At 33.8% G+C, this 25,983-nt stretch overlaps 1 protein-coding gene across 4 annotated transcripts in view; it reads right to left on the bottom strand.

Annotated features, from left to right (window-relative positions):
• Positions 1-499: 499 nt before the first annotated feature.
• Positions 500-25,983, bottom strand: part of LOC137250978 (UNC93-like protein) — a 284,617-nt gene continuing 259,133 nt past the window's right edge. For all 4 annotated transcript variants that reach the window (XM_067784783.1, XM_067784784.1, XM_067784785.1 and 1 more), the window contains 5 exons: positions 24,870-25,004; positions 23,863-24,059; positions 23,586-23,794; positions 9,284-10,134; positions 500-7,677 (listed from right to left, as the gene is read on the bottom strand). In XM_067784783.1, the coding sequence (XP_067640884.1) occupies positions 7,513-7,677; positions 9,284-10,134; positions 23,586-23,794; positions 23,863-24,059; positions 24,870-25,004 (1,557 nt within the window). In that variant the 3' untranslated portion in view covers positions 500-7,512. The remainder of the gene's footprint in view (positions 7,678-9,283; positions 10,135-23,585; positions 23,795-23,862; positions 24,060-24,869; positions 25,005-25,983) is intronic.

The following is a 25,983-nucleotide window of genomic DNA, read 5'->3' on the forward strand; positions in this document are numbered from 1 at the left end:
CTTCGAGGTCGACGAATGCCGGGATCTAACACAGAACATCCCGAATGATGCAATCATTCGTTGCATGTGATAAACTGACAACAGGGTGAGGAGAAAAACGATTGTTTTGGACCGGAATAGGGTTCAATACCTTCTCGGAGCAGGAGTGTATACATCCAACTGCAACGGGCTTTAGGGAGGATGACAGCTGTGGGAAGGACGTAGCAAATTAAATAAACGACAACATCAACGGCGTTGGCGACTACTGACGAAGACAACCCAACGGGAGACAATGGTCCGACCCACTTTGTATTCCGATTGGCATCCTCCCATGGGAGCAATTGGGTAAAGTAAGAAGTGGATGGGCGAAAGGGGATATTCTTAAAACATAAAAAAGCAATTTGTATGTAGGAGAAGAAATATTTTTTGCAAGATAATATCGGCTGGAACTGTCTGTCGGTTATGCAGCTGTCGACTACTTTTACATAACTTTTTCATAACAGTTAAATAAAAAATAGCATTATTCATTATTATTCTTTTTAACTAAAACAAAAATATGTATATATTTATTATATCATAAAATTATTTATATTTATTTAATTTTGTAATATGACTTATGTAATTATAACACTAAAGATTGCAAACTAAACTATTGAATTGTATATTTCAATATTTTTGCATTCTATACTATCATACAAACATACATATGTACATTGTAGTATTTACTTATGTATGTAGATATATCTTTATAGTTTTATACAATGCAATTGCTTCTACCCCGTTCTCTTCCCATTTTGTAACTAAATGTATGTATGTATGTAGTAATGATGTTGTATTTACTTCGTACGCATGCGCAGAATGCACGTACGCGCATAATTTTCGTTATGTGATTAACATTATTATAATATACACTACGTACTTGTAAATATGGATATCCATACGCATGTAAATGTGTATATCTGGTACATAGTATATATTTATAGTATATTGAAATATTATATATATTAATGATTTCGTTTTACAATTTTTACAATTTTTTATTGTGTCATTTTTAGATATGTATGCACTTTAAACTTATAATGCGTCCGCAACTTTTTTGTTTCATATTTTAAAATTTTAGTTTTTAACATTACATATGTATATGTATGTATATATGTATACATATTTATATACATATGTACGGAGAAGGTAGTGAAGGGATATAATACAGCTACTTAAAGGACTATAATAAAAATGCAGGACATATACGTATGTATGTATGTATGTATGAAATAACATGTACGTACAGTAAAAAGGAAAAAAAAATGTATACATATGTACGCATATATGTATGTATGTACAAACATATAAGCATATGTATGTATGCAGAAATACTAATAAATAAATAAGTTCAGTATATTGGAAATAGTTAAAATTTTAGAAAATGAGAGGCTGGAAAGGTCGTTAAAATGAGTGTGAGCGATGAGAAAAGAGAGAAAAGTCAGAGTGTAGCAAAAATAATAAAAGCAGCAATGCTGAAAAGAGGTCAGGTCGCGTTGTCAGTTATTGAGAAAAACAGCAAGGGACAAGAATATTCAAAAAACATGATATTTAGAAAAAAAGGTATATAATCTCTAAAAATATTATGTCTTACAAAATTTATGTTTTGAAAGGTTTTTTTTTAATTTTAAAATTTTTGTTTATTTTAATTTTGGAAAAGAGTGTTTCTTTTTTAGTTTTCTTGTTGGAGTTTTCAGCTTGTAAAAAAATAAATATATATTTTGTTCTTTTTTTATTTAATTTTTTCTGTTATTCTTAGTTTTTTTTTTTTAAATTCCGAATTAAAAAATTAAAATTTTTAGCACAAAAAGCCTTTTCTAAAAAAATGTTAAAGAGCGTGTCCAAGAACTTAGAAAATTTGGAAAAATTATGAAAAAAGCAACAAAGGACAAGAAATTTCAAAGAAAATATCTAAAAAAGGTATAGAGTTTCTAAAACTATCTTGTTTTTTTCACAAAATGTTAAAGTTTTAAAAATTTTGTTTTGAAATTCTCTTTATTTGTTTTAATTTTAATTTTGAAAATGTGTTTTTATCATCTTTAAAATTTTTTTATCCGAAAAAAAAAAAATAGAATTTTTTTCGCACAAATAGCCATTTTGAGATAAAGCTTTGCTTACTTGGTTCCTTTAAACTTAACTAAACTTTTTTAAAATTTGAAATTTAAGAAAGTTGCTCAAAAACTTTGAAACTTTAAAAAAATTAATGAAAAACCAAAACCGCTAACTATAAGAAACTTAAAAAAAATATGAAATTCCAATTTAGTGTTTCCAAAAATATTTTTTTTACAAAATTTACGTTTTGAAAGAATTTTGTTTTACTAAACTTTTTTAGTAGTTTTTAGTGTAATTTTGGAATTTGTTTTAAATTTTTTAATATTTTTTGTTGGAGTTCTCAGCTGGCATAAAATATATAATTTTTTTTATTTCTTTTTGCTGTTGTTCTTAGTTAATTTTTTAATTCCGTACAATTTTTTTTTTAATTCTAGATTTTTAAAATTTATATAAATATCTTTTTTTGCTGAAATGTAAAGCCTATAAAAGAAATATATTTTTTTGAAGAGATTTAAAAAATTTTGAGGCTCAATATTAGAAGGTAATTTGAATGAAATGAAAATTTTTTGTTTCTTAACATTTATAAAGTCTAAGAAAAAAGGGTTTTCTAAAGCTTTTGAAATAAAAAAGTTTAAATTTTGGCTATTTAACAATTTCCACTGATATTGGTTTTTTACGTTTTAAAATTTGTAAAGTTAAATACTTAATTTTTTTTTAAACTTTGCATAAGGCTTAAGCTAATAAAAATTTTTTTTTTATTTTTGAAAAATTAAAAAAAACTTGAAATGAAAAAATCTAGAATTTTTTATTTAACAATACAAACACTGATGTTGATTTTTTATGTGTCGAAATTTGAAGCAACTAAAAAATTAAAACCTTAAATTTTATTTTTAAAATTTTACAAATTTTGAAGTTTATAGCCAATAAAAAAAAAATGAAAGTTTTTTGAAAAATTTAAAATATAAAAAAGTAATTTTGTTTGTTACATTTTAGAAATATCAAATTCGTAGATAGTAAAAATTAAAAACTGAAAGTTTTTGAGACGCTTCGTTCCACTTGCAGAACCTTAACTTTTTAACTCAGAGTTAACCTGACATGAGGCTAACAACCCCTCATACATTTTTGACAAATTTTTGAAATTAACTCTGAATTCAAAAAATAACTTGCCGTCGAGCAAGTGGCCCTTGAAAAACTGTATTTAGTAAAAAAAGCACATTTTTGAAATATCGAAAAATTTAATAACTCATAGATAATTGAAAAAAAATACTGAAATTTTTTGCAAAACTAAAATTATTTGAGAATTTGAAGAAAAGTATAGTCTTTTTTTAAGTTAAAAAAATTATTTTTATTTTTTGAAAACTTAAACAAGAATTAAGTTTTGAAATGAAACATCTTGCCGGTTTTTTTCAGAAAATATGAGCTCTATTTTGCAAAAATTTTGATATTCCCAAAAATTTTTCATTCCTCACCTAATAAAAAAAAATGTATGCCAATTGCTCAATCAAGCACAGAAGTAATTGTTTTATATTGTAACAGTACTTTGAGAAACATTGCGCGTAATCCATAGTATAACGGAAACAAAGCTTAGAGAAAACTTAAGTTTTATTAAAAAAAAAAAAATTAAAATCCCCACTTAAATATTAGCATTATAATACTGAGCAAAATATATAAGTACATTTTATATTACTCACACTGAAGCATATATACTCTCATATTTTCTTTTAATTAAACTTACTTCACTCTACTGCATAATTTTTCATTTAGCATTTACACTTTTGTTTTAAGGTTTATTTATTTTTATAGCATTTCACTGTTTTATCATTAACACATGTTCTATTTAAAAGCTTACTATTGTTATATATACTTGTAAGCATTTTTTTTCTAAATTTTAAATTTAGTTACTTAGCTTGCCATATTTTAAAAGAATTTTAAATTGCATATAGAAGTTTTTTCGTTGATAAGTTTTTCAAGTCAACATTACTATTTTCACTACATTTCGACTTTCTCTTGAGAAAAAATTTCTTTCTTTTTACGAATACAGCAAACAGTTGAAAAACATCAGCATGCGCATACACAACTTAAATTTAAAATCGTGTTTAATGCGCACGCGTGCATAGGCTGATAGGCTGCTTACTGCTAAGAATACCTAAAATATTCACTCATGGCAAAAATAATAATAGACACATTAAACACAATAAAATGTTTTTAAAATTACAAACTTTTAAACGATATTGTAATTTTTATTCAATAAAAAAATAGTTAAATTTGTAACAAAAAAAAAAAAAAAAGGAAAAAAATGAAATTAAAGTTTAAAAATTGTACGAAGTTCGAGTAAAACTGAGAAAAGCTTAAAAAAAGGTGTAAATTTTATTTTTATAGAGCAAACCATTTGTTTTCGGTAGTCGATTCAAAATCTATAAAGTAAAGTGGTTATTGCATAGCAATCCTAATTTTTTGCCACCAGTGTTTTGCAAAAATCACACATTTTAAATTTGTGAAAATATTTTTTTTTTAAATTCCTGCGTGAGGGATTCATATCCTAAAATTATGTACATATATATATGCACATGCATACGTATTGGAACAATACATATGTGAATATATACAAGTACTTAAAATAACTTAATTTCTTTGCTTAAAGCTACATTTTATTTGTTAGTGTTTAACTGAAAAACAGTTGGAAAGGCATGTTTTCTAGATATTTTTATGAATTGTTTAAACAAAATATTTCTTTCAACATTTTTTTTATTTTTCATTTGAGAAATGTTTAGTTTATATTCATTTTAAAGCGATTATCAGCACAGAATTTATATTTTGTACAGCATTTTATCAATATTTTGCTGGTTTTCTTATTTAAATTTTTTCATAAATTTCAACCGGCTTTTGTTGGAAACATTTTTTTTAAAGAAATTTAGAGTTCATAAAAGAAGTAGTAATTCTTTGTTACCTTAAACTTGCAAAGTTAAAGAAAATGAGTTTTAAAATATATATACAATTTTATTATTTGAAAATAAAATTTTTTTTTCTATTTTCCAATTTCGAAAAATATATATATAATAAATTTTTTTCCTGGACAAAAATTATACAAAGTTTTTTTTTTCTTTTTAGCAGAGATCACAAGTAAGGCTGACGGCTGAGTGCTCGCTATAAGCTATGCTAGCCGAGAAGTAATTTTAACATCCTATATTTTACAAGCTTGAAACGTTTCTGGAACTGTGACAATTTTTACAATTTTCCATAAGAAAACTACTTACAATTTTTATATCTTAATATTATAGCAACGTGCTATCCATGTGTTATCGAAAAGTTATTCATTTTATTTCAAACAAATGTCATTTTGTTACCGAAAAATTATCGATATGCTATCGAAGCAGTATCAACTTCTTATCGAAAAATTATCGATTTGCTATCGAAAAGATATTCGCTTCTAATCTTATAGTTCTCGACTTGTTATCGACAGAAAATTGATATTTTTTCGGTAATTTTTGATAAGAAATCCATAGATTTTCGATAATAAACCAATAAAACGTCGCTAATTTACCGAAAATATACCGACAACACTTCGAGAGCACCTGGTATTGATTAAAAGCCGATAACCCTACGATGAAACACCAATATAACGATAACAATCCTATAATAAGAACAACTCAATAATAATAACAGTGCGCTAATTTTTCGTATTCATACATGAATTTTTCCTAACCCTGCTAAACGATTTCAAAATTGGATCAACATGATTCCGAAATAGTCGCTAAGCGGCCACTGTAATTATTTCGAAATGGCTTCGGAATGATTCCATAACGATCTCTTAATAGTTCCGAACTGATTCCGAAGCAGTCGTGCAAATAATTCCGCAATATTTTCTTGCACATTTCCAAATCGAAATTGCAACATTACCGAAATTACTGCAAAAAAGCTCGAAATTATTCCCGAACAGCCCAGAAAATATGTAAAGTTCGTCCTGGAAACAGCCTCTTGTGTGGTTTTTCCGATTTAAATTTTGTGGAACAACAAATATTAGCAGACCGTTAAAATAATCGAATGTTAAGTATAGACTATGTTAATTCTAAGAAAGCAGACGAGAGATCTACCATTTCCGAAAACAATTTTGGTCGCAAAATAAAAGTTTTAAAAAAACCTTGGGCAATAAACCATTTGAAAATAAAAATCAATCACTGGGACCATAAACATATCTCACCTTTTTTGTTTTTGGATATCGGTTGCTATCCATGATAAGCCGAATTGCTTTTTCTTCTTTACCATTAAATGCAAACTCTGCTTTAAGTTTATAAAGTTTAATAACCAAATTTATTCTTTTATAAGTTTAGAAAATTTAAAAAAATTTTTAAAATGACGAAATTTTCGGGATTTTTTTAATGGCAGAACTAGAAAAATCTTCCTTTACAAATTTTTCATCCAAGTAGTTTTTTTTATATTTTGAAATTTCCATAAACTTAAAAATTTTTGAAACTTTGCAAATAAGTATGCATACTCTAAATTAATACATTTTTTTATGAACACTATTTTTGTTTCGAAAAAATGCTTTTTAGAAATTTTTTGGGTTGAGGTCAAAATATTTTTTCGTCATTTACCGTTTACAATTCTTGTTGCTGTTTTTTATGTTAATTGAAAACATATTTACAAAATTGCTCTTACTCATATGTATGCGTGAGTGCAATTTTTGTGCATGCTGTGTATGTATGTATATGTTTATTTGCTTAGTGTTTTATTTTTCATTTGTAGTTGTTCTTATTAAACTAAATAATTACTAAACTTAACAACACATTACTTTCAATTATATGCTTTTTTACATTACCGGTTTTAGTTTATATTTGTATTTAAAATATTTAGAAGTGTCTTTTTTTTAAGTTCATAAATTTCATACTAAATTAAGTAACAACTGCAAAAAGCTCAATAACACAAAGCACGCTTTAGGGCGCGCAGCAATTTTTTCCATTTTTATAAAAAATTGCTCATACATCACGTACGTTGTTGCGCTTTTTTCTTCGACCATTAAAAGCCCTTTTATAAAAGAGCTTTCATTTTATATACCACTTTAAAATACGATGAAGAAGAGGTAGTGGCGCAAAGAAATAATACGGCCAACACACCAATATTATAAAAGTTCGCATGCGAGATTAACTTCAAAACAGAAAAGAGCTTTTTACTTTATACATTGCATTGTGTGCGTGTGATCGCCTTTTCGTTGTGTGCTTAAAAGCTTGAGCGCTGGCTTTAAGAAGCCGTTGGTTTGAAAACTTTTGTTTTTTAGCAGCACGCAGATTTTTCACATTTTACATATCTCCATACTCAATACTGTTTATGTAAGTCGCATTTTTTCTTATTTTCCTTGAACTTATGAAAGTGTGAGTATGATTCTGTATTTGTGTATGTGTTTTTTTAAATGGGTTTGTGTGTGTGGGTGCGCGTATATAAGTGAACTTAGAAATGCGTCACAACAATATCCTCTTCGAGATCATCAAGCTCATCATCGGTTTCTTCCACTTCTTCAGCGGGGGCATTAGCTTCGACCGTGGCTGCGGCGGCAGCGGCCTCTTTCTCCTTGGCGGCAGCTTCCAATTTTTCTTGTTTCTTTAGTTTGCGTTGCTGCAAAAATTTAAGAAAAAAATTTAATTAATTTATATGTATTTAAAAATGTTAAGCTTTACAATTATGATCCTAATTACAGTTGAATTAAATTTACAGTTACATTTAGTAACAGGTTTACTTTTGAAATTTAATATCTACTCTTGCAACGCGAATGCTATTAGAAATTGCAATATGAATTTAAACATTAAATACAATTATGATTACATTGAAGATTATCATTAGAGACAAATCAGTATTGTAATCACAATTGCATTAACATTTTCATTTACAGTTACAATGGTCTAGTTTTATAAATGTAAGTGCAAATGCATGTGTTATTTTAATTATACTCACAATTACAGTTAATAATTACTATTTCTATTACATTGCTGTAACCATTACAATAACAATCATAACTATAATTACAATTACCATTATTTTTATAATAATATAATAACTACCATTATAATTATAATACAAATTTCAGCACCATTACAATATTAATACAATCTACTACAACAAATCTTATTTACAATAACAATAACCAAACAACTATGTTGTATTGACAAACTAGTTTTCAAAATTATCCGTATCACATTTACGATTACCATTAAATACAATAAGCCATTTGTAATTGAAGATGCAAATGCTAAGCTGCTATCAGAATAGACCTAACGGATTGTGTTTCGGCCCCAACCTCAAAGAATGGAAACAACTCACAGGCGATTGAATAATTTCAGTGCATCAAACTGCTAGCGAATACATTCGTTCCACTACCAAATATGCAAAATCTTTTGGGGCTGTGTCGTCTATCGTCTACATTTCTGTCCTGATGCAGGGCTCGATATTATAACCGTTATCGAATGAAGAGGAGATCGCCTTGAAGTATGTGAGAGAAGAGTTCTCCGCAAGATTTCTACCGTGAAGCGTGAGATTTGAAATTTAATTCTGACCTACATATACGAGCTTTTCGCAGGTTTGAACAAAGCGTAACTAATAAAAGCTCAAAACTTTGCTGATCCTATCGTTACCCGGGTTTGGCAGCAAGGAAAGCAGCACATACCTACTGAGTTGGGATACACAGACTAATTGGCGTAAGTCGGTTAATTAATAAATCATGATTCTAAATTTGATTACATTTGGAAATATAATAGTAATAATAATTGCAATGATAATCGTAGTTGTGTTTGTAATTGCAATTGTAACAATATTTGTAAATGTAATTAGGATGCAAAATGTAACTGAGATTGTAATGTGAGTCATAATAATCATTTAAAACCCCAAAGTAACTTCTCTCAAAGTAATAAACTGTCAGTAAATAACAAAAGTGATCAATTCCTTTATATAAAACCCATTTAACTGACTAAAAACTACAATTCTTAGTAATTGATAGGTAATCAAAAGTAATTAATATGCTAAAGCAATAATTACGTTTAAAGTAATCAACTTCCACAGTTAATTCAAAAAGCTACCAGTTCTTATATGAAAAACTGACTTAATTGACTAACAACTACAATACTTAATAATTGATTAGTAGTTAATTGATAAGTAATTCAATGGTAAAAGTAATCATTAAATCCAAGCTCTGGTAACTAATAATTGCCAGATCTACTCCATTACTTACCTTTCTTCTGTACAAAATCTCCACAATAGTGTATCCCACACATCCCAATGCTAAAACAGCTAAAAGCACATACAACTTCATGCGCGCACACAAAGTTGTTGCATATGCATAGGCGATGACGAAACCAGCTGATTCCCAAAGCCGATAATTGGAGAACGCCGCTTCCTTATTACGACGGAATAATAGACCATAAAGACCATTGATTTGTGTTTGCCAAACCGCATCACCAACACCCCATAAGCCAGACATGGCATAGAATATGAGTGGATTTTCAGGGCTGGGACGCCAGAAGAGTTCAATGGTAATAAGTGTGAAATGTACTACAGCGCCGAGTATAATAATGGGTAAACGTCCAATATATTTCATTACCGAACCGAAGAGTATCGAGCAAATAGCATTTACAACACCAAAACATATCATTACAAAACCAATTTGACTTATACCCAATGCACATGAGACGTAAGCTTGTGTAAAATCGGCACCAATGAATGCTTGTTCCATACCAATGAAAATTGTAATTGGAATGAGTAATTGTTGGTTTGGTTTCTTCATTTGACGGAAAGTGGCCGATAGCAATTCCATGCCAGATAGCTCTTGTGCCGATTGTGAGCCCTTACGTTTCTCACCATACCGTTTAAGAGGATCCAAGAAGATGGCAATTATGGCAACAGCAGCAATAATACAAGATAGGTAGATCATAGAAATTTCGAAGATTTCATTATCTGGTGGACGATTCAAATTGCCATGACCAGAACCATGCACACAAAAGTTGGCACCACAGTATTGTAAATCTTCTTTGGAGATTGTGGTGTTAGTGTCTCCGCCACTGCCATGAGCGCCGCTTGAGAGCACTGTAAAAGAGGTGAGAGAGTTAGAAAAATAAATTTTTGCTAAACATATAGTAAATACATATGCGCTACAAATCTGATGAGTTCTAAAACACTTGTTAATGAGTATACCACATATTCTACAATCATATGAAAGTAAGTATTAGAGAGAAAGTTATGCAAATGATTCTTGCACAGTCGACGTAGAAAAAGTAATAAGAAATGAAAATCTCCGAGCTAAGCCGAAGCTGTCTATTAAGTAAGGGGAGGGTGTGGGAGGGGGGGGGGGGGAATTCTGTGAGAGCGTTCCTAAGCATAGAGGGATTTTCAAAAATTTGTGTCTAGAAGCTTAAAAAAAGGGAATCTTTTCGATATTGTGGCAGTCGCCGGTTCCCTACATCACTATGCCGCTAGTTAGTAAATGCTGCGCAAAAACAACAACAACGTACGCAACAATCCAGCAAAAAATTTGAACTTATATAAGGCTTATTTCATATGTCCAAAAGACTTATGGAATCAGGCCTTAGTTCTATAAGAAATACTCCTTATCTAATTATTTGTTACCGATCAGTTTAATTCATATAATTTTTTTAATTAATAAAAAGCTCGTCTGATCTAGTTTATGTGGGGTGCGAATAAAACAAAATTTTTTCCACCTTGCAGCCCAACGTTTCGCTAAGATTTTCTTAGCATCTTCTGGGGCGAGGCTGTGATTTTTATTTGAGAAAAAAATTACAAAAGCAACATTAATTATCAATCACCACAATAGGAAAATATTTACATGTACTTACACTGAAAATGGTTGATTCTTACATAAATAAATACAAATAATTTTAAAGAAAAAATACTTAAAAACAAACACTGTCGATAACATCGTTAGTGGTACACTTGACATGATCAACTAAAACTATAAACATAAAAGGCTATTTTGTGTGTGTCTTCTTTTTATACTCAACTGAGTACAGCTCACAGAGTATATTAATTTTGTTCGCATAACGGTACCCCGTAACGGCATAAACTAATCGAGATAGATATAGACTTCTATATATCAAAACGATCTGGGCGAAAAAAGAAATTCATTTAGCCATGTCCGTCCGTCCGTCTGTCCGTAAACACGATAACTTGAGTAAATTTTGAGGCATCTTAATGAAATTTGGTATGTAAGTTCCTGCGCACCCATCTCAGATCGCTATTTAAAATGAATGAAATCGATATCAAAAATTTCGAAAAACCGAAACAGTGAGATAATTCATTACCAAAGACGGATAAAGCGATGAAACTTGGTAGGTTGGTTGACCTTATGACGCAGAATAGAAAATTAGTAAAATTTTGGATAATGGGCGTGGCACCGCCCATTTTTAAAAGAAGGTAATTTAAAAGTTTTGCAAGCTGTAATTTGGCAGTCGTTGAAGATATAATGATGAACTTTCGCAGAACCGTTACTCCTATTACTATATGTGTGCTAAATAAAAATTTGCAAAATCGGATGACGAACGCGCCCACTTAAAAAAACATTTTTTTAAGTCTAATTTTAACAAAAACTTTAATATCTTTACAGTATATAAGTAAATTATGCCAACATTGAACTCCAGTAATGATGTGGGGCAACAAAATACAAAAATAAAAGAAAATTTCAAAATGGGCGTGGCTCCGCCCTTTTTCATTTAATTCGTCTAGAATAGTTTTAATGCGATAAGTCGAACAAAAATTTTCTAATCCTTGTGAAATTTGGTAGGTGCATAGATTCTATGACGATAACTGTTTTCTGTGAAAATGTGCGAAATCGGTTAATCCACGCCCAGTTTTTCTACACAGTCGACCGTCTGTCCTTCCGCTCGGCCGTTAACAAGATAACTTGGATAAAAATCGATATATCTTTACTAAACTTAGTTCACGTACTTATCTGAACTCACTTTATCTTGGTATAAAAAATGACCGAAATCGGACTGTGACTTCGCCCACTTTTTCGATGTCGAAAATTACGAAAAATGAAAAAAATGCCATAATTCTATATCAGATATGAAAAAAGCGATGAAACATCGTAATTGGATTGGTTTATTGACGCAAAACATAACTTTAGAAAGAACTTAGTAAAATGGATGTGACACCTACCATATTAAGTAGAAGAAAATGAAAAAGTTCTGCAGGGCGAAATCAAAAGCCCTTGGAATCTTGGCAGGAATACTGTTCGTGGTATATAAATAAATTACCGGTACCCGACAGATGATGTTCTGGGTCACCCTGGTCCATATCTCGAAAACGCCTTCACATATACAACTAAGGGCCACTCCCTTTTAAAACCCTCATTAATCCTTTAATTTGATACCCATAAAGTACAAACACATTCTAGAGTCACCCCTGGTCCGCCTTTATGGCGATATGTCGAAAAGGCGTCCACCTATAGAACTAAGGATCACTCCCTTTTGAAATACTCATTACCACCTTTCATTTGATACCCACATCGTACAAAGAGATTCTAGAGTCACCCCTGATCCACCTTTATGGCGATATCTCGAAAAGGCGTCCACCTATAGAACTAAGGCCCACTCCCTTTTAAAATACTCATTAACACCTTTCATTTGATACCCATATCGTACAAAGAGATTCTAGAGTCACCCCTGTACCACATTTAGGGCGATACCTCGAAAAGGCGTCCACCTATAGAACTATAAAATACTCATTACCACCTTTCATTTGATACCCATAACGTACAAACACATTCTAGAGTCACCCCTGGTCCACCTTTATGCCGATATGCGGATATCCCGAGACGGCGTCTACCTACAGAACTATGGCTCACTCCCTTTTAAAATACTCTTTAATACCTTCCATTTGATACCCATGTCATACAAACACATTCCAGGGTTACCCTAGGTTCATTTTCCTAAATGGTGATTTTCCCTTATTTTGTCTCCAAAGCTCTCAGCTGAGTATGTACTGTTCGGTTACACCCGAACTTAGCCTTCCCTACTTGTTTTATTTTATTTTTATTTGTTTATTGTTTTATTCCTTGTTTGCATAATCCGTTGGCTTTCTAACGTTTATCTGTATACTCCTTTCTTTGTATATTATTTTCGCATTTTTAATATCAGCTACATGGTTATTTGTTATTAAAATAAAATAAATAAATGTAAGGCGCGATAACCTCCGAAGAGATCTAAAGCCGAGCTTCTCTTCCAATTTGCGTCGTGCTCCTCTTGATTTTCCCTACTAATTGGCCGGACGGGACCTACATGTTTTATGTCGACTCCGAACGGCATCTGCAAGGTAGATGAGTTTTCACTGAGAGCTTTTCATGGCAGAAATACACTCGGAGCGCTTGCCAAACATTGCCGAGGGGCGACCCCCCTTAGAAAAATTTTCTTCTAATTGAAAAACCTAATTTCTAAAATTTTTATGTTGCTTTCCCGGGGTGTGAACCCAGGGCATACCGTGTGGTAGGCGGAGCACGCTACCATCACACCACGGTGGCCGCCCTAGGCCGGATGACATAAGTACAGAAAAATAAGGTAATCTTTTTTATAGAATTAAGGCCTGATGCCATAAGCCTTTTCGTCATTTGAAATAAGCCTTATATAAAGTAAATTTTTTTTGCTGGGCAGCTTGAAACGACAAGATTCACACACATGTATGTATATGGGGAAATCCGCCAAACTTTGGTTTTTTTGGAGAACAAAATTTTTTTTGAAACATCGTAGCATGCAAATATCTTTTTGGAGCTATAGTGCATCGCCGTTACTCGTCTTACATAATGCCCCAAAAAGATATAGTCAAAAGATTGGGCAAAATATATATAAATTGAGGTCGCAATGTTAAATATACATTTATTTCAACACTTCTGTACCGATTATATCGAAATTTTAACAAAATATGGAGATATATGCAACTGTTAGTTATGTAAAATTTTTTTGATAAACGAGACCCGGTTTTGTAGATATCGGTAAAAATATAAAACCGAATAACCGCCAAATATTTTTTACTGCAAAGTTTGCAACAAAACTTTAAAAACATATAGATATGTGAACAAAGTATGTTTAGGTAAACAAGTTTTAATACCCGAGATTCGGTATTGATAAAAATATAAACCCGGAAAACCTTAATTTTTTTTACTTATTTAAACACTTCTTAACCGATTGTGTTGAAATTTTGTCAGGATGTACATATCTATGTGGGGTATATATAGGTAAAATTTTGTTGATATCCGAAACCCGGTTTTAAAGATATCGGCAAAAATATGAAACCGGGTAACCGTCAAATATTTCATACCCGTTTGTTAATTTTTTCTCTACACCACAGTAGTATACCATCAATTGCCTCATCTTGGAATATTCACGCAAGGAAAGTTATTGATGTTTATACATGGGGCAAATATACGAAATTTTCGCCAAAAATTGGCAATCGTCAAAAAGAGTATACAAAATTTTAATTTTTTTTTAATTTTTGTACCAAATTTGTGGTTCTTTTCGTTTACTTTTAAATAAAACCTGGTTTAAAAAAAAAAAACAAAAAAATTTTCTACACTTTTTGACGATTGCCAATTTTTGTCGGAAATTTCGTATATTTTTCCCATGTACAAACATCAATAACTTTCCTTGCGTGAATATTCCAAGATGAGGCAATTGATGGTATACTACTGTGGTGTAGAGAAAAAATTAACAAACGGGTATGAAGTGATACAAGTAAAATTGCAGCTGTGCCCACAAAAAAAACATGCTCCTTACGCAACCAAGCGCTTCCACTTTTCTGCCTCTACCTTCAAAACTGAAAAGGGGCACATCGAATTTGAAGCCCTAAGTATTTTTAGTCCCTGATAGGCTATTATCGTGCATAATTCAAATTTCAATACTCATTTGCCTCAAAAAGCTCTAAGCAAAAAACTGTCAATATTGAGAATGACAAAAAAAAAGTATCGCTACTTTGATTGATGATAGTTTTGAGTATAGGAGGGGCACATCAATTTTGCTCATACTTTTAGAATCTCCGTCTCAAAAACAACATTCAGTTTAAATTTCAAAGCTTTTCAGCGATGCCTCAAAATTTTATCGAAAAAAGTAAAAAAAAAATAAAATCAAATGTATCGCTTCAAAAAGTGTAAAAATCGACGTGTTTTACATTTCGAAGTTCTGCAAAACTTACTATCAACTTTCTTGATTTTTAAAATCATCAGGTCGGATAGTCAAAAGGTCAAATTTAATGTCCCTGTATTTTTTCTGGCCTTAAGTTATTTGCCAGTGTGTAAAACTCGAGTATCCAAAAAAGTAAAAGTGTTTGGGATTTGCCCATCTAGTTACAGTGATTACGAGGCAGAAGTACGAGAAGTAAACAAGCAACTATTCGGGAAGGCTGTTCTCGAAAAGTTCAGACCCTGGGAGAAAAATAATGATGATCCAATTTAGAGGTATATAAGTAGCGCAAAGTACGGGATTGTTCATTTCAATTTTAACACATTGTATGTAAAGTACGCGAATACTTTGAATTGTGACGTTTTTCTTTTTTTTATATACGGAATATTGGAGAATAATCAAGAATTCTTAAAACTCGTATTAATATAAAAGATTTTCTCTCTTCTCTTTGTTCATAGTATACTCGATAAGCACAAAGCTGGACTTAAAATGAGATGCAGGATAAATATAGAGCATATAGTTAGGTGGACACTCGGTGCTTTGCACGTTCGCCAAATAATTGTAGGGAACAGTCTGTGTCTTGAGTCTGACATGCTAACAAACAGCTGCATGTCAAATATACAAGGATAAGCACGAGGTGCCTACTTTGCTATTAATTTGGTGATTAGGGCTTTAGGGAGAATGTATATACTGGCACGGACAAATTTTGCATAACATTCTTCATTCGTTCATTTTCTCGTTGAAGGTTATCTTTCCTAGGAAAGGAACGACAAGTTGGACAACTCGTTCACGAATTCGGGACTCCAATTTTCGTGTAGCTTTTATATCTATTATCCGACAATATAACGGCTTTGACGGCGGTGTGAGTAAAATAATTGTACTATCAAATAGTCAGGAGATTATTAGAGCTCCGGGCTCATTAATTCCAACAGCGATATTCTAAGCCGTCGTGGCATTCAGAGAGTCAGTATGTCGGCTGAGCCAGCCCGAGCTAGCCCTGTGCAAATTGCAGAAGTAACCCAAAACTCTGACCTGAGTGGGGGGAAGGTCGCATTTCTTACAGAAGTCTGAGGTCTTCATTCAACAGAAGACGACCCATGATATATACGAAGTACAAGGTTAACTGCAGTCCTAACTGAGTATTGGGCTATAATGCCCCTAAGCCAAGGACGGGATAAAAAAATAAATAAAATTTTTTTGTTTAAATAATCGTCTAAACGAATTCAGGGCGCAGGCTCAGAACACTGACGAAGTAAATGTGTGTCTTGTCAGGGATACTGCGACAAGACTTTCGCACGGGTCTAATATTAGTCATTGGACTATAGACGAAGTATTTGCAAGCTTTATCGATTACCTGACTCTTGGAGCATCTGTCAAGCGAAGAGCAGCTAAATTGCAGCTGGATAGTACCGTTATTGTGGTCGAATTAAAGTAACTTTATGCAAGCGTGGCTGCTTTGATGGCATTCCGATCCAAGGTGCTAAGATCGGTAATTGTGCTGGGTTATTTTATGAGAAAAATTGAGGAATATACTGCTAAATCCGAGATCTCAAGGTGCGCGTGACCATGTTTGAGAGAGGAAAATAATGTGGTTTCTTGTTACACTAAATAAATATACAGTAAGAGAACTTATGGTCATCCTCTCGATACATTGTTCCATTTATGGCGCATACCAATAGACTCCCATCAGAAGTTGCCCGTATTAGAAGGAAGCGATGTGGATTTATCTCTTTTTCTGGCAATGAACATGCCGCTTCTAGTTACTTAAGTTCATAAAGGATGGTACTCTTAAATGAAATAATAATCATCCTTTCATCATCGCCGTTAACTGGCGCTTAACCAGCTAAGCGATTTTGGCCGTTTCGTAAGAAGTCACGCCAGCTATACCCGTTTTGCGATTACTGACGGCCAATTGGGAGCACAAATGGGGGTCAAGTCTTCCTCAACCTGCCTCTCCCAACTCAATGGAGGTCTTCCCCCTTCTCTGCTTCCAAATTGTTTGCCGACTGTAATACTTCTACGTCCATTCGCATAAAATGGCCTAGCCAGCGAAGCCTTTGAGTTTTTATTTTGTTTATTTTATTTACAGCTCATAATTATACTGTAACGAATTTAGTGAAATTCCTCTTATTCCAAACCTTCTGCTAACGTTCGAATCGCTAAACTGTTGAATAAATAACTCCAATATTCAATAATGCAAAATGGTCTTTATTAGACTACTTTAAGAGAACTTCACAATAACACTTATACTTCACAACCAATAGCATGCTTTATTCAAAGCTGATTACTGACTACTCAGCTTGTGTTGCTTTTATACTCTCCGCTGCGTCATTCGCATACCCCTACTAAGGTCTAGTTATTTCTCGAACTTCATGCTTGGTTACCAGCTATATACAGGTATACTTGTAGTTCGTAACCATATGCGTGTGTATATGTGAGTACTATTTCGGCTGCTGACTACAGGTGTTTGTGCGTATCTCTCCGTTGTCTTGCATGTATGTGAGTAAATGACGATTGATTTGATGTACACAAGAGTGCCAGCTTACTTTATTGTTGTTGTGCCTTTATTTACTTAGTATCATATTAGTGATGTAAGTATCACTTAGTGATGCTAATATTCGTCACAATACATTATTCGAAACTCGCTGCCGGCATCACAGAAGGACCATAAATCTTCTGGAGAACTTTTTTCTCGAACACTCTAACTAATGGTCATATTTAAAAAATAATTGATATTACACTGTGTAACAGCAATAATTGTAATAACTTAGTTCTGTCTTTATTTATGTAGGGCAAATTTTTAACTGATTTTATGCAGTAGAATTTTAGGCCTTTCCAACAATAAAAATGCCGGTTTAAAAAATTAAATTGGTATCTGTTGCGGCATTGCGAACCTTACCGTCAAACATCGTTAACTTAAAAATATACCGGAAAATGAATAAACTTCCTTGCAGCCCGATTTCAGAAGAAAATAAGCTCTTTAATGAAAATTCATTTCTTCTTTCGTGACGTCTGCATTTTCTTTGTTGAAACTAAATATTATTGGGCTGCAAAATGTAGGCGTTGACGGGGAAGAGTGCGCCATACAATATTTCTGTTGTCGTTTCCACAGACGATTTGTAGCGGGGCACAAAAGCGCTAGGGAAGATGTTGTCATCCGAATCAAAAGTATCCTCAATGTGTTTGTTTATATTTAGCTTCCTGGGAACCATCGCACCTCCACTTGCATTTTATTGTAAGCGATTGTCTTTCGGCCTCGCTAAGAGTTAGTGGCAACTCCTCTAAGTACATTGATAAGCGCTTAATTGTCTTATCGATGAGGCTTTGCAAGTCCTTTTCTGCGTAGGAACTAGTTTCCAATATTTGGGTTTGGTAATATTACTTTTTAGCTTCTAATAAGCGGTCGTAACAGGGATAAAGAGACGGATTGGTATTACGAATTACTTAATACTGTTCTCTTGTTAAGTCTGCTTCTACAAATATAGCTAATGCTGCATGCGGTGTCAATCTATAACCCCTTCTAGAACTTTTTGAGGTTTTGTATGCACTTTTGTTTTTGGCGGCGCGTGATGGTGATTCAGCGATTTCTTTTAGAATTCGCGAGGTGTCCCTCTGCCCTTTTGCTATCAGAGAGGATTGTGCAGCATGTACAATAAGTACAGCTTCTACCATAGAACGGACTCCCCCCTGTGGGTTAGGGGTTAAAATATGTCCACGGTAGATATACCGGTCGTAAAAGGCGACCATAATACCATGGCTAACCAATCCATGAGTGTCATTACTCGAAAGGGAGCAGTTATGGACGCTGTGTACCATCTGCGGGACCCTAGGCAAGGTCCTTATAAAAAAGGTTACCACGGGAGCAGGAAAAGCCAGTTGTGATCTGAATATATTGCATTACATGTCTTGGGATGGCCCCATGTGGGAGCATCGTGGTGGCTGTGGTTTTATATCGTAGTTCTGGGAGGGTGACCCTGAATGCGAAGGATTGCCTCTGTGGAAGTTGACAATAAAGCATGCTTAATGAAGTTATGCAGTCGCTTCTTCGTTGGAGTTCACAGTAAAGTATTCTCTTCGGAGTAATGCGGTCTTCTTCGGTGGGAGGTGGGCAAAAAGTTTACCACATGGTACTTCTTGTATGGAGTAAACTGCCCGAATACGTGCTGATCTGTTCACAAGTAATTCAAAGACGTTTCTGCGGAAGGTCAAAGTAATGGTTGGTTACATCCCAGAACTGTACAAAGTTGATTAAAAAGGAAGCATATAAAAGGAAGAAAAACGGCGGATATTCTAATGAATAAAGAGGAAGATTATACAATGGCGAGTTTATTAGAGTTGTATAAATCTAGAAAATAATGATGAGAATGTTGCAGAAAACTGAACTTGGGAACTTTGGCTGTAAGTTCAGTTGCAACATTGTCCCTCGTTGTGGAAGATTTTGGATAATTGTAAGGGTGGGTTAGTGCCCACGCTTCTTCTTTGGATACTTCGTTGGACCAAAGTGTATGATCAGGTGTACGCTCCTAGTACCTGTGATTAATGAGATGCATCTTCAGTGCAGTTTGTAAGTACCTATGTTTGATGAATTATAGTAGTCATTCGTATGGGTAAAGACATTCTGGCTTATAGATGGCATCGGTAGTTATTCACAGGGAACGGACGTATATTGAGTGAACGTATTAGTAGCTGTGGCTAATGAGATGTATCTTAAGTGTAAATGTGCCCATGATTAATGAAAATGATGTGTCTTGCGAGTGGGTGTGTTAAGTACTTGTGAGTATGACAGTTTCTTGGCGCAGGACTTCCGATAGATATATTCACGGCGAAGTATTTTTTCATGGGAAAAGACATTTTTGATCTTATAGATTACGTCGTTGTAGTTAGTTCACAGTGAACGTGCGTTTTGGATCATATGCCATACAAAGGTTGTGGCACATCCCTAAAATTGTGTTCCAAATTCCTTGTACCCAGGATGGGTTGCTCACATGCCCCCAATACTTGTATTAAAATTGTGCTATTGTATCATGTATCTGATTCTTTTGCGACAGTCAGAACATGTTACAGCGAATTACTTGTGTACAGAGAGAGACGTATTATAATCCGGGGTGGAGTTGTCCAACAACCGGATGCCATTAACCATAAAATGGCCGGAGCTTGATAGAACTCCTACCTTACCAAGGTAAGGAGTTGTAACTGAATCGCCCGATTACAAGCAAATTGGTACCAAACGATTCATGCACTGAAGTGTTGAGGGAAGGCAACATGGACCCGATAGTTGGGCCATAGATCATGCAGTTAGATCCGTGTTTGACACCTTGGAGTGGAGTTTTATTAGCAGGTATCCACGTTAAAGCACTTATCGACCATAGAACGGACTTCCTCCATTTTTATCGCTTACTTCGCTCACTTAAATATTCGAAGGATTTTGTTGGACGGCCAGGACGAAAATTTGTTTCAGTTGAAAATTCGATTATTCCATTTAACCAAGACTGGTTATCTTTTGGAAAAGCAACTTCCTTCCTTCTTGCCTTTGACCACTTTTCCTTAAGTTGCATTTTGTAATAAGGTAAGTTTTTCTTCAGTTTTTGCATATTTTCGGCTGAATAAGCATGAGAAGACAGAATATTATTTTCTAATAAATCTAATTTTTCATCTAAAGATTTCGAGTTCTGTCCTTGCATTTGATTGTAGAGATATTAGCGAGTGAGTTACTTTTCTCGTGCCTGATGAGCTGGGCTACACCTAAATTAACCAAAATATGGTTTAGAATTGAAAACGAATGCAACTATATTTTATTAACTTTCAGCAAAGGTATATAAAAACCCTCTACCGCAAATATCTGCGGCTAAATTTAATTCGGTTGGCAAGCTAATTGTGCCAAATACCATGTTCAAAACTAATTTTCACTTGGATGGACCAAATCAGGACCAAAAATAAAAAAAAAAATTTTTTAACATCCTGAATGAAATAGGTTATCCATTTATAACTTTTAAAAATCACAAATACAATTAATAAATATTAATATTTACCTGATATATCAGAATTCATCAGAATTACTCAATTCAATTGTATTAAAACTCAAAATATTCACGTTAAAACAGGCGATTTCACATAGGTTAAAAAAAACTAGCTAAATTCCAAAGCAAAGTATACAATCGATGGGAAGGGTAGAATTGTTGTTCCCCTGTCTATTCTTGAGCTGTGGAAGCAGGGCCGCATTAACAAGTAGGCAGTTGCCTGGGCCCCCCATTTTAGGGGGCCCCCAAAAAATGAAAAAGACTTCTAAAATATTCTTACAAACATAAAATTCTAGAGAGTGAAAAAAAAATATAATCAGAACTGAAAAGAAATTTTATTCAAATAAATAAAACTCGATTGACCGCATTCAAAAGGCGACGACCGACGAACTAGACAAGGTTCCTAAAAAGGACATTTCCGACTCATTTGACAAATTGTATTAGCGTGCATAGAAGTGTATAGAAGTGAAAGGAGTGTATATTGAATAATAAAAAAGAATTATCTCAAAATGTACACTGGTTGTTTTTATTTCGAAAAATTTTGGTTATTTTTGGAACAGAGGCCTTCAACTCTATTTTGACTGCTATGCGTTCAGTGAGTAAGTCATAGCAAAGTGAAAAAACAGATTTGCAAACGTGTGCTTTTTTGTACAGTTATTTAGAAGAGAGTTTAGTTTCATTCCGTGAAAAGTTCAATGATTTCGAGGAAAAACCAATTATTACCTGGTGTACGTTATACAGAAATCGTAAAACGTACTCGTTGTAGAAAAAACAACCTAACGACGGAATGCTCCAGAAGTAGAATTTTCGCATCGCGATGATTTTAGGACAAAAGGTTTCCTCCAAATCATCGAGAATCTTCACAGTGAAATCAAACGACGTGCGATAGTGTATATGGAAGTTTCAGAGAGATTTGCATTTCTCATCAACTTTTCTCTAAGTGACGGAGACCTCTTCGAAACTATAAATAACGTAGTTCGTTTTTATTCTAGAGATTTGGAAGATTTTTTCATTGAAATGAAACAATTCCAAAGTTAAGTGAACTCCAGATACACTGATGCAAAAAAAAACTCATAGTCATTTGTATAAGATTCTAATGGAAGATCAATTAGCCGATGTATTTCCTAATACAGAAATAGCTCTTCGGATTTTTTTAACATTAATGATCACAAATTGTTCTGCCGAACGATCCTTCTCGCAATTAAGAATAATCAAAGCTGCTGAAGGAGCTACAACGCGACAAGAGCGACTCGAGATGTTAGGTATACTTTGCACTGAGTCAGATTTATTGAACAAAATCGATATTGATGATATAATTGATGAATTTGCCGAAAACAAATGTAGAAAACGACATGTTTAAAATGTAGATAGTAATTTTATTTATATTATTACATGGTGACAATAAAATTTTTATGAAAGATATAAGTTTGTATTTTTTAATTGAAAAAAGAAGGGGACGGACGTGAAAAAAGGCCCCCCAAATTGATGGTTGCCTAGGGCCCCGTTGGGGTTTAATCAGGACCTGTGTGGGAGTGTTTTTTTGTAATTGTGGCAACTTTCAGAAATTCAATTATGGCCGCCAAAATATCTAAAATCTACTCATGAGCACCATCCATGACTCCGAGCCATACACCAGGCCAATTATGATGAGCGACTTGTATAGTGTGATTTCTGTTCGGCGAGAGAGGAATTTACTTTTGCAAAAGTTGCACTTCGTTTGATTTCTATGCTGACATTGTTTTTGCTGTTAATGCTGTGTCCCAAATAGACAAAATCCTTCACAGTTTCGAATTTATATCCGTCAACAGTGACGTGACGCCCATTATTTCTTGGATGGCAGCAAGTAGATACTTCGTCTTGTCGTCATTTACCGCAAGACCCACTTTTGTTTGCTTCTTTGTCTAATCCAGAAGAGGTAAAACTCACTGCGCCCTATCATCTTAACGTAACCTAAATCACGAGTTGTGGTTTCACAACGGAAATAGATGTAGTCGGTGGAGACTAGCCCCATCAACCTGCTACAGGTGTTGTGATTTCAACAGAAAGGTTTTAATAACCTTTAAGACTGTTTTGGGTTTGTATACGATTTATAGATTTTAAGAACTTCACAACTAACATACATGGTGATAAAACTATGCTATTAGAATGGTAGCCGTCAATTCCGTCAAGACTTAAATTGAGCTCATGTTGGCGTCCCTAAGACATCATCTCTCTTCCTCCAAAGTCTGCAATATTCCTTATAACATTACTTAGATGTAAGTTACTATTATCGCATCCAAGTTACTATTATCTCTTCTAACACGAACTCATCAGAAAAAATACGCCTTTAACTTACCCAAACTCGAGATCAAATTTCCCCACAGCTCAGCTGTTTGCCAGGCCAAAAAGAAGAAGCCGAAGAATCGCACAATGATTGCGTCAACGGCTTGTTCGGTTATCTTCGCATAAACTTGACCGACTTGTGTTAAATAGGTGGCTTTAGATGCCCACATGGGAGCGGCACCCAAACCGACTAGAATACCAGCAGGAACCAATGTATAGAATCTGAAGAAAAATAAAACGAAGTTTATGGTAGGATATAATTTTATTTTAATTAATGAGGGCATACTTACTTTGGGAACAATTGGAAGGCAATGTATGGCGCATAGCACAGCATACTGAAGACCAGCGTCCATTTTACAGTTAATTTACGTATTATAAGTGTGGGTAAGAAGATGCACGAGACGACGAGCGCCGCATAAATGGCACTCAACGATACCGTACCTAAGCCATCTTCGGCATTAATTGAGGACTGCAAATTAGCCGTGCCCTATGGTGGACGAAAGCAAGACGGGTGCGTGAAATTAAAATAAGAAGGAAACAATAAATTCGTAAATAAAATGAAAACAAAAATAAAATGAATTTATCAGAAATTAAAAAGAGAAAGTGTATATAACATATCTACACATACAAGAATTCCTCGGTACCGCAACCGGCACGAGAAGAAGGTAGCTTGGAGCGGTAGAATGAAGAGGCCCGAAGCGACAAGCCTGCTTTTATGAGGCAGAAGGAAGCCACTCCCAGGCCCGCGAGCCAGGCCATCCGCATAGACGAGACAAGTGAGTCTAAAGCTGTTAGACAGACGGACCCCAATAGCGAGGTAGCAACTAACTCGAAAGTAAAAACCTCGAGAGCTGCAAGTCAGAGAGAGGATATAAGCCAACGGGAGGTAACGCTAAGACTCCGGCTTTCTTGGAGGGGCCAAAGGGTGTTAACACTAAAACTCCGGCTGTTCCCGGGTGGGTGAGTGATGTGGCGAAGCATTCACTGACTGTGGCGCTGTTTGATAGGGGCATTGCTTTCGGACAGATGTCTACTGAAAGGTGGAAATCTGTTAAAAGGGAGCTACTAGATTAATGATCAAGATGATGCGGGAAGAACCTAATAAGTTCTTTCATAGGATTGGAAGGTACTATGTATATTAGATTCGCTATAACCAACTCTACACTTATCTTGTATCGCAAAAGTTATTAAGTTTGGTCAAAAATACGTGCTCCTGTACCATTGTATTGGATTCACCATATTTTTTTACAATATAGTTATATGTATATGTACATAATACAATGCTAATATGGCTTACCTGAAACGCTGTGAATTGTACCATGAACGCAAATGATATGATTGAAATATTTTTCAAAATTCGCCATTTTTCGCCTGGATTTAAAATAACTTTCTCTCTGAGTGATGCTGTATCTGCTTCAAAACCAGCTTTTGGCTGCAAGATAAAAAATAAAATGAAATATTAAAATTTGTTGTTGAAATTTAAATGTATAGATACTTTTGTAAAAGATACTTTTATATAGATACTTTTGTAAACAAAACGTTTAGTTAAAAAAAAATCCATTAATTTCAATTAAAATTTTGTCTTTCCGCGTTTCGATGCTTCCGCGTCTTCTTCAGGGAGTCTAGTTTTTATTTAAAAAGCTAGTTAACAACGAAACAATTGATAATTTTTGAAAACTTATCCCCATATTCATAAAAACCAAATAGGCTATAATTAAAAAAATCTTATGGAAATGTCCTTTTAAAAAGCTTCATACATCTTTTGGATTTCTTATGAACATGTCACCTAATAATTTTTTTATAACACATTATTAGTACGTATCAACCCACTGTATATACTTAAATGAACTTAGTTGAAGGGGGAAGCGAGGCGCCTTTACAGAAAGAGAAAAGCAGAGGCAGAACAGCGTGATTCTGCTAGCCACAAAAAATAACGCCCGCAAATCCAAACAAATCGTGGGGTTTTAAGACGAAAATAGAGGGCGATATACCGCCCAGGGATTATGAATCCGATCCCGCAATCCATGATGATGGAGCTAATGTTCCACCACCCGATTATGACGAAGGCAAAACAGCAATAACCAGATTAAAAAACAAGGCCGCGGGAATTGATGAATTGCAATATATGGTTGGACGAGTGAATGTCTGGCGATTGGAATAAGTGCTCTTTGCTCATCGTGAATCGGTTGACTGGACCTTATCAGTGCGGTTTTAGACATGGTAAATGTACCAAAGACCAGACTTTCACTATGCTTCAAATCTTGGAAAGACCAAGTAAAAAAAAGAATTGACGCACATCAACTCTTCTCTTCTCTTCTTTAATTTTAAATCTGCTCGAAGAGCAGCTGCCTATATGCCGAATTTGGCTTCCCCGCAAAACGTATACGCTTGTTCAAAATGACGTTGAGCAA

Source organism: Eurosta solidaginis, chromosome 4 (assembly GCF_040869045.1).
Source record: "Eurosta solidaginis isolate ZX-2024a chromosome 4, ASM4086904v1, whole genome shotgun sequence".
NCBI lineage: Eukaryota > Metazoa > Arthropoda > Insecta > Diptera > Tephritidae > Eurosta > Eurosta solidaginis.